General features: G+C 43.2%; 1 protein-coding gene across 1 annotated transcript; it reads right to left on the bottom strand.

Moving 5' to 3' along the window:
- Positions 1-413: 413 nt before the first annotated feature.
- Positions 414-7,688, bottom strand: LOC119363256 (vacuole membrane protein KMS2-like). The gene is made up of 8 exons (XM_037628570.1): positions 7,356-7,688; positions 6,127-6,338; positions 5,716-5,794; positions 5,293-5,580; positions 2,627-2,781; positions 2,211-2,327; positions 1,885-2,070; positions 414-1,299 (listed from the first exon to the last, which is right to left on the bottom strand). Exons 1-8 carry the CDS (start codon positions 7,396-7,398, stop codon positions 1,105-1,107), a joined length of 1,275 nt encoding a protein of 424 aa, XP_037484467.1. The 5' UTR covers positions 7,399-7,688; the 3' UTR covers positions 414-1,104.
- Positions 7,689-10,652: the final 2,964 nt, after the last annotated feature.

Raw genomic sequence — 10,652 nt, 5'->3', positions numbered from 1 at the left:
TACTGGCTCTACTCCTAACAGTAATATAGTATCGAATAATGTGTTTTAAATGATTTTATATATACTTATTGCAAATTAGTATGCACTCCCAGCTGCAAAAGGTAAAGGTGGTGTACTTTAGCAGTTGAATGTTTCAAAATTCAAATTTTGATGGCCCTGCAGTCTAAAAGGATAAAAGGATCACCTTTTTTAAAAAAAAAGGGTCGCCTTTTGTACCAGACGCACTTCCTCCCTGAACAATGCAAATAAAGATTCAGGAGTAGTAGGTGTTTAATCACTAACAAAAAAAAGACCCTACCTCAATATAGCATAATTAAGCAACATGACGATTGTAGACAAACATAAACCTCACACGCTGCAAGCCATGTGATGTGATTAACCCATGAGTGCACAGCTCAATCTGCCTCTCAAGATGGAAGAGTCCAAGCTCGCTCAAGCCTCCAAATAAGCAGAACAAAACTGCAACCTCACTAAAGAGTAAAGAAAGTAAAATGATAAAAAGATACTAGGAGTTTTTTTTTTGTCCTGACGTGCCATCTGGCATCTGCATTGACACTTGACAGGAACATGAATTTTCTCAACGCGTAGCCATCAGGAACAAATGGCGGATCTTGACAGATCATCACCAATGCTGAGACAAAAACGACAGCATCAAGATGGTAGGCACAAACTTAATGCTTATTGTGCCAATTGATGGCAATATCTTGGTTGCTATGTACTCCCTCTGTAAAGAAATATAAGAGCGTTTAGATCACTACATTAGTGATCTAAACGCTCTTATATTTCTTTACGGAGGGTACAAGGCCAACATTACACTTGCGCACTAGTCAAACTTCCTTTTTTTTTCTCCTCTCTTTTTTGCGACTTTCTACTAAGTGATCAGTAAGCTAGTGCTCCACGGGAATACAGACAGCGGTTCTTAGTTTTGCAGTCATGCTGGCCTGATGGGATGGGTTATATACACTGTATCAATGTGATTTCTTGGAGAATAAAGCCAGCTATCCAGTAAATGACCAGATTTAGAATTCCCAAATCAGTCTCATGCAGGAAGTGATGGCATGAATATAGATTGAATATCTGTCCGGATGAAATGCCCTGGCTAGATTAATTTGATATTCTGGCAGCAGGTTCAGAGGCGGAACTTAGTGTAGCTGATGACTTCATGCTGATCTCAAGCTCTTGTTGCTTCTTCAGATAACTCTGTGCTGTGGAAGTGATTATCTGAATGATGAAATTCACGATCATGAGCCACACCACGGTGTTCCAGATCAAAGAGAATGACAGATTCCACTTCTTCCCCTGCACGAGGACAATTCATATTTAGGGGAAATGGCAACTTTCTGGGAAAGCAGATGATAACATCAAGCTAAGCAAAAACAGCAGAGGAAACAAGAAAAGGAAACTTCATCATAATCATCGTTCCACTCCATTACTGCTGAAGTTATGTTACAATCGTCATCAATCATAACCATGCATCCAAGGCCTCCATCAGTCTATCTACAACTAATCAATTGTGCAAACAACACCGAGGACTTGGTTAATTTGTCAGTTGGAAAATACTCCCTCCGTTTCAAAATAGATGACCCAACTTTGTACTAACTTTGTACTAAAGTTAGTACAAAGTTGAGTCATCTATTTTGGAGGGAGTATATGAGAATACAAAACATTTCAACCAGATTATCGGCCGTAAGCCCGCGATTATCACTTGCAGCATGCTATTACATGATAAATAGAGACACTCGTTTAAGTTATTAATAAATTAATTAAACTTCCTAAGAAATAAGCACATCAAAAGATGATAGAGATCATTTATAAAGAAATAAAACATAAACATTAGAATTTTAGATGCTCAAAACTATTTCGAAGCTTAGCAAAAACCGGTACCTTCGCAGCACTAGAAGCTGATGTAGCAACACTTGCCATTAAAAACTTATCCTTAGCTGTCTTCAACTTGGTGACTAAAGAGGGAAGGATGGATGATACTCCAGGGGAATTGCTAAACACCCATACAAGCCTTTCCTCCACCAATTCAAGAAGTTGGTTGTTGCAGAGAGTAATTACCAATGTTGTCTACATAAGTAATTTGTAAAACACGGTTAGGTCCATCAGTTTAAATTAATTAAAGAAATGAAATATGAATATGCAAATGTTGCAGTTAAAACTAAATGCTGTGCATAGGAGGAACTGTACCAAGCTAGAAAGTAGCAAACCTGCATATAAACCTTGATAATGGCCTTCCCAATTAAAGTTGCCAGAAAGAACTTCCAGAAGGGGACATTAAATTGGCCACACAAAATGCCAGCAAGATCAAACAGAGGGTTTGGCACCTAACGAAGGGAAAAGTTAGTCTCTAACTGTCATAGTTAACAATGAAGCAATAATATGCCAAAGATAACTTCTCTGCATTTGCAATAGCTCCACTGGTCACAAGGAAAGTCATGGTCACATTTCATATGCAATTTTTTATAGCAACTATAATTTGAGTGGGGAGAGAATGAGCTTCTCAAGAAATTTAAGTGGAGTTCACCTAATAGCTTAAATTGTTAAGGAGCTACAAGGCAACTAGTACGGTGACCTAATCAAGCATGTATACAAGCAAATAAATGTCCACAAGAAAGAAACTAACCGAAGCAAGTAGCAGTATTGTAGGGAAGCTAAGATATTGTGAGTGAGACATAAGCCAGCGCTTGGCCCGACGTAGAGTTGATGATAGAAAACCTTCTTTTGAGATAGAAGCATCCAATTCTGCCAACTCCTCTACCTTTTGGCCTGACATGCTAGCTGTAGTTCATTTGTATTAACCTGAATCAGTTGCGTTAAGTAATTTTTCCTAATTAATTACACAAATTTAGAGCTACTTTAGTCTAAATTAAGCTAAAGTTGGTACAATAAAATGTTAGAAACATGGATTAATAGCATCAATTATTCTTCCAAAGAAATCACTGAGATCACGGATTGTTTAACCTTAACTTATGCCAATCTTATATGGTCGCTTATTGTGGTCAAGATAGTCAAACTTATAAGCCAGATAAGTCCAACTTATCATATGGTTAGCCATATTCATTAAAAATGGGAACAAAAACGATTGTCATTTAAACATAACCATAATAAAAGTAGCAAAGGAAGAATCACAAAAGGCTTAGTGGGAGCCTGGATGGAAGTTAAATGCATTCAAGATCTAACATCTGGACAGGACCATGAAACTGAATTTTATAACTACTCTGCTCTGCATACAGGATAATTATATTTCTGACTGAAGATCTGGACAGGACCATGAAACTGAATTTTATAACTACTCTGCTCTGCATACAGGATAATTATATTTCTGACTGAAGGCTATACTGGAAGATGGTACAGAAATAAGCAACAATCAAATAAAAAGTCAACGGTCATCACTGATCAAAGTCTGCTATATATGCGATCAAGAAGCTTCTTGCTAAGAGGATTGTGCAGTTCTTTCTGACACGCAATTACACATCAAAGTAACTGTTAGAGTACGTAATGGGCCTAATGGGTCCATTAGTCTTAGAGTTAATTAGAGATAAGGGTCGTTTGCTTAGGGGTCAAGTAAAACTTGCTTGAGAGTCAAGTAAACCTCTCTATATAAAGAGAGGAGATGTATCAATCTAATCAAGCAAGAATTAAGAAGGAAATCCCTTCCCTCTTGCTCGGCCATGGGCAAAAAGGCCCCCGGCCGGCCCTCTCGTGCCCTCCTTCTAGCAGCGCCATAATAATTTGGTATCAGCTAGCTTCGGTTCGATCATGTCTTCACCACCGCCAAGCCCGTCTCTTCCGCTGCCGGTCACCTTGTCGCCTCCGGCGACCACCACGACCGTCACCCCGCTCCTGCCCGCGCCGGGATCCTCTGTCGCGCCCGCCCCCACCGTCCTCACCTGGGAGGATGTGTCCGGGGTGCTGCTGGACCTAACCCAGGCGGTCTAGGAGATCCACCTGTTCTTGGTCGGGTCCTACGGGCCGCACTCGGTTGCGCCGCCCATCGCCGCCCCCGCGCCGCCGCACCAGGTGGCCTTCGCCGCGCTCGCCGGGCCACTGCAGCTGCCATCCATCGCCACCACCGCCCAGCCCTGGCTGCAGTGGCAGCCGCCGCTCCTGGCGGCCTCCGCCGCGCCCGGCGCGGCAGCGCAGCAGCCACCGCCGGTCAGCTCCGCCGCCCAGTATGGGATGCCCTACGACGGGAGTGCGACGACCTCGTTCCCATCAGCGCCGCCGCCATCCCAGGGCGTCCACATCCAGAAGATCAAGTCCCTGCCGTCGCCGTCACCGCTTCCGTCTTGGATCGCTACCCGCCATGTGTCTGCGGCGGTGAGGCTGCAGGCTGCTGCGCGCGGCCTCCTAGCGCGTCGGTGTGTGCGGGAGATGCGTGGTCTGCAGCTGCCGCTCCTCCAAGTTGCCCTTCGCTGTGCAAAGGACCTCGATCTCGTCCGCTGCGTCAGGGATCTTGGGCATGTGGTTTCCCCCACGGGCGGCCGGCATGCTGTTTTCCCCGCGGGCAGCGACCTCAAAGTCTGCGACATCGGCGGTTGGGGGGGCGCACCCCTCCTCGTCATTCTCCATCGCAAGCCCTCCACTCTTCCCTGTGCGGTGCAGACCAACAGCCATACACATGCACTCCTTTTGTCCAGGTGGTGTCCATGGGATCCAGGTGGCTGTACACGTGCACGTCCAAAATAAAGCGTCCTAGTCTATTTCAGGTTGAGAATAATAAAACAAGCCGAGATGTAAAAGGCTTGGCTTTAGGTGTTAGGTTTGTGTTGCGTCGAGTCATGGTTATAAGTTGGTTAGGCTGCAGCTCGAGGACAAGCTGCATGTCCAGGTGGGGTGTAGTGTTTACGTAATGGGCCTAATGGGTCCATTAGTCTTAGAGTTAATTAGAGATAAGGGTCGTTTGCTTAGGGGTCAAGTAAGCCTTGCTTGAGAGTCAAGTAAACCTCTCTATATAAAGAGAGGAGATGTATCAATCTAATCAAGCAAGAATTAAGAAGGAAATCCCTTCCCTCTTGCTCGGCCATGGGCAAAAAGGCCCCCGGCCGGCCCTCTCGTGCCCTCCTTCTAGCAGCGCCATAACAGTAACTATGTTATGTGTTCATGTAAGTTTAGACCTGGTGAGGCATTTATACATAATTTTAGGTGATTCACAACGACACCCTGGATTAATAATTTGAAGAATAATGAAGTATAGCATGATATGCTTATGCTTAAGAAGGTATGAGCAAACATAGAACTATGTAAATTATGCTCGAGTTGGCAAGAGCAAAGCAGTACAAACATAACCTGCTCTAGAGATAAAATATGGAGGAAGCTCTCCAAGTGCAGTTCCAATGCCCCAAAGAACAGCTTCAAGATGAACTTCATGCAGTATTTTGCTGAATGGGATTGTTTCCTGATATATTGGAGGTCCAAACTCCAGACATTCTTTCTCCAACCATGAAGGCCTCCTTTTAAGAAGAATAGTGTCATAAGGAGCACTCTTTAAATCAACCCGGCCACACTGAACCGCTTTCATTGTGAAAAGGGCGATATGAGGCCCTAAATACAATACAAAGGTGTGCAAGCCAGAGCCTGTAAAAATAAATGACGTGCTGAGTATTGAACTGCATGTATACTCTTAATGATAAATACTTAGTTGCTATGCTAACATTTTATTCAACAGATTAACCAGTTTCACACAAATATAAATTGAATTTTGGGTTTTACCTAATCCAATGGATGAAGCCACCCCTAGTACGACCCACCATAATCCAAATCTGGCATACCAAAGCAGTTCCTGCATATGCTGCATTGAAGACAGAATATAATGGTTTATCCATGCTGCAAGAACGCACGCACCACAGACAGGGTACAAAAATGCTCCCACCCGCCTAGGTTTGAGTCTCACATCTACCTTAACCTAAAAAAGTGCAAATCTTACCCCTTCTCATTCAGAATAAATAGATGCATTTCAGTGATTTCACCATTCAAAAAGCAACATTTTCTCTCATGCATATCCAGAGACTGTGAAAGCAGTGCGCTGTTAATTTGCATACTTGCAGTTCAATTCAGCATACCGCCACTCGATTTGTCTAATTTGAAATACAGAAATGTGCTAAAACAGAAAGATGATGATACCTTCTCATGTGGGCCATCAGTTACCAGGAGAAGCACACAGGTAGCACCAAGCAACGGAACCAGGAACTTCAACCGAGAACCTTCTTTCAGAACACATGAACATGTGCTTCTTATACTCTGTCCAATGGCTAGCACAAATAATGCGAGTGTTTTGAATGGCTGTGATGTCAGCGTTAAACTCTCCAGGTCCAGGCGATGCTTATCGCGAAGGTCTGAAATATATGTTAAATCTATTACATCATCGACACACAGTCACAGAGTAGTCTTACTTTTATCTCATTTAAGTTAACCAAGCTTTCAGAGAACTCTGATTTATCTGATGTTACAATGAAGGTGGCATAGACTGAAGGATCCAATGGACGATGCATACCCCTAATATTGCCTTTTATAACAATTTTACCAATCGGGATTCCAAACATTGTGCTGTCCATGAAAATAAAAATTTGCAACTACCTTCCCTAACATAGATTGACCGCAATAAGTAGCATTTCTATTGTATCCAGAATAACTCGTATCAGAAAAACTGAATTTATATTTGGATATCCCAAAAGCACATCACAAGAGACATAAGACTGAAAGAAAAATGCAAAAAATAGAACAATCACCCCTAGCGAATCTTTGCGGGTAGATATCGCTGGAAAGTTATGGAGTAAAACGTACTTATGGCAAACGCCATCTGCCCTAACACCAAACGAAATCCAACTCAGATATCAAGTTTCTTCAACTGTAAACTTTCCAAAAGTGGAGAAATAGTAGTAATTCAATAACACTTGGAAGGTAAATCTCCATCGTAAATGGCGATCAACTAAGACGAACAGGATCGTTATTCTACCTCCAACAGAAACAAAGGTGAAGGAGATCAAAGCTATACAAGAAACAGCTCAACCGGTGTTCTAATTCATGAAGCAGCGAATCATTATACTCGCCTCAAACGAGAATAGAAAATGACCACTAACTTGTACGTAAAGAAAACAAAATGCTCCAATTTTCCAGGAAAACCTCAGTGACACGCATTCACAACCATATCGCACAAGTTAGACAAATATAACGCCTTCGATAACCACACGAATCTGGAAAAAACCAACCATGAACACAGAGGACCTGACATGATTCTAATTTCTAAGGTTCGAAAGCCCAAAGACCCCCTAGAACCACAGCCGTCTCCAGGAACAGAGCGAGATCAAAGTAACAACGCGATAACAACCCAAGGCCGGCATCGGCCCACTCACCGGACATGGCCTGATCCTCGCCGACGGCGGTGTGCTCCATCATGAACCCCGGGCTTCCCCCTCTGCCGCGGTAGATCTGAGCGGCACCGGCCGGAGCAGGCCGCCACGGCTACTTAAACCAAGGGAAGAAAGAGAAGGTGCGAGCTCTGCAGCTCGTTTGGCGGTTGGCGCGGAAACGCCTGGCCGCTTCTTCTAGGGTCCGGCGGCGAGGCGGGGTCACGAGCTCGGCGAGTCGGAGGATACAGACGGAATCGCTCCCTTCTTTTCTCCTGGAAAGCTGGATGCTTTTGAGTAGAGTAGATGAAAACAAAGCTTCCTCTGTTTTGTTGCGTGCTCAGGCTTTGTGGTTTTACCAAGTCGGAGACAAACGCATTGCTTTGCCGTTGCCAAGGCGTTTATCTTTCCTTTTTCTTAGGGAAGGCGTTTTTGCTTCTTCATTCATGTAGTTTGGTCTTCAGTAAAATAAGGGAAATATAATGTCAAATGTAGAGGGTTTCAATTTTTGTAGTCAGTACTGGGTATTTATTTCTCACAAGCTAATTTCTCCTTTTTCCCAAGAAAGAAACTGTCGGTTATGATAATATCTTTGCGTGCTCAAGAAGAATTGGTCATTTTTTTTATAATATAGCAATTTTCCTCTTTTAATTAAACACGTCAAAACCGCTTCTAATAAAATTAAAAAATAACACAAGTTGTTTCCACCTCTCCGGTATGGGAGCACCGACAACGAGGCGTCACAGCTCGTTCTAGTGGCGTTAGTGATCGCTCGATGGTCTAGGGTACATCGATTTAAATTTTATTATGTTTGAGGTGCTTTGTGATTCTGATGAACCTTTATATGGATCTGGGTCTTTTTTGTGAAAAAATTCGTCTCTCTAATTTTATGTAGATTTTTAAAGTGAGATCGACTTGTGCACATCTTTCTCCCGTGAGTGAGCTATACTTCTACAACATGATCCATGCGGTATTTTGTCAAACAAAACCAATTAGTGTATATTAAATGGTAATACTATTTTCTTAAGAATCTTTAGGATCAGAGGGGGTGTGTAGAGAAGGGTGAATGGGTAATTATATAGAAAAAACCATTTTAGTTGCAAAGTTTTAATCTAGTTGTCAGTAGTTGTCTACAACACCCTAAGCATGTCTACGAAACTAAAAACAGAAGCAGAACTTGTAATAATAAGTAAAGAATTAGGGGAACACAATAAAAAAACATGGGGATTTTTGCCAAGGTTTGGATTATTAGTGGCGGGGTGGTTTTGTACTTCATCACATCGACCACAAATGATCTAACTAATCTATTCCACCATGGCAATCACTCCAGAAGGCTCACTCGGGGTAGATATTCACAAAAAAGGCAATCTTCAAGCCTTGTACAAACTTTTTGATTTCTTCGCACACTTAAAGTGTCTCACCTGACACTAACCGTCTAAGAGGCATGCAACTTACGAGAGTAAACAAGCAAAAGAAGGCCATTTGGATGAACTCCCAAACAAGGTCTTCAATAAACACACACCCCCCCCCCCCCTCTCTATCTCTCGGCAGGTTTAGAGAGAAAGAGAGGCGATTCAAGCAGCAAAGGCATTCTCAAAGGTATAGTTCTGATATAAAAAAAACATCTCTTCAAACCGCCTCCCACTAAAGGGTGTGGGGTCTATTCATACAAACACAGAAATCCGACCGTTGAAGTCTAAAATCGCCACCCGTAGTGCCCTCCCTAGGTGGTCCAGACCCCTCCATTATTCTGTCCCGAAACTTCTTTAACATTTTATTTTTTATTTTTTTTGTCTCCAAAAAATTGTTTTTCCTGAAAAGTCTAAAAAATAACAACTAGCACTTGGCACTGTATAGTTTAGTCCTGAAAATGATGAAAATTGATGCCAAAACTATGCCATTTGATATCATTATAGAATCAAGCAAGCAAAAATTATATACTCCCTCCGTCCGAAAATACTTGTCGGACAAATGGATGTATCTAGATGTATTTTAGTTGTAGATACATCTATTTTTATTCATTTCTCCGACAAGTATTTTAAGACGGAGGGAGTATATGTTTAGGACGTATTAGTGGCCCAACAATGTCTACAAGAATAGAAGTGTGTAGTAGACATCAGTGTACCAGAGAGAGACCTTTAGATATAATTAATCATTACACACTTTTTCATGTAGTTCGGAGAAGCTGGACGATTTGCTCAGAGGCCTCGACTAAACTAAAAGAGGCAACTTCCAGAGGCAAGAGCACTAGAGACCCACAAACTTGCATTGGATGTGATGGTTTAGTCCATAAACTTGCAAAAGGTGATTAACTCATCCACAAACTTGCAAACTATGTGATGGTTTAGTCCACAGCCAATCAGAGACGGCCAATTGGCGCCCAGCTGGCTGCTACGTGGCACACCTGGTCGGACTGGGCCTTTTGCAGAAAACCCCTCAACGTTTCTAGAAATCACGCCCGCGGTCCCTGCTTCACTTGTCTTTTTATCCCTGTCCAAATCCCTAGCTCTCTCCTATTTTCCCCTTTCCGCTTTCCAAATCCCGACGGCGAGAGAATGAGAGCGTCCGGTGGCGGCGGCGGCGGCGAGAAGCTGAGCGGTGGCTTACGATCCCATGGAGTAGGCGTCGACACCGACGGGTTCCTGGGCGGCGGCGGGCCTGGAGAACCTAGCGCCAAGGTCACTGCAGTTCTTGACTTCGGTGGCAAGAAGGTAAGTACAGAAATCCCAGAAATAATGAGCTGCAGTGGCTGACTTAGTACAAGGCAGCAAGCCTCTCTCTCATCCAGTCGTGTGACCGTGCAAGCAAAGCATCAGCAGGCGCAGGAGAGAAGCAGAATGAGGCCATAGATAACTACAATTGACATCACTGTTTAATTATTACGATAACTGCATTACAAAATTGGCGTTCCAGGTCACCCGAGAGACCACCACTGAAAGCGACTCTATCACATCATCTTCGCAATTACAATTACATGACACAACAAAACCTAAAAGCGTCAGCCAGCTGGCACGACACTGAACCAAGTCCTTCGAGAAGAAAATAATAACCCGAACCAACTCTACACTAGCTACACAACACAATCCACAGCTCCTGAACCCAAAACTTTTTCTCGTTTGATGACCTCTACTTTCTACTAATTTGGAATCTACCCATATGACCGCAACAAAAGTTGAAATATTACCCGACGGCTACCTGACCATGCATGCTTGCCATGTCCAAGCGGCAGCCAAAGAGCAGGGGCAGCAGGGCACATGGTACAACGATCCTAGCTTGTACCAAGTCGCCCAAATGCCACCCAAA

Source organism: Triticum dicoccoides, chromosome 2B (assembly GCF_002162155.2).
Source record: "Triticum dicoccoides isolate Atlit2015 ecotype Zavitan chromosome 2B, WEW_v2.0, whole genome shotgun sequence".
Lineage (NCBI taxonomy): Eukaryota > Viridiplantae > Streptophyta > Magnoliopsida > Poales > Poaceae > Triticum > Triticum dicoccoides.
This window is presented reverse-complemented; position numbering and strand designations above follow the sequence as displayed.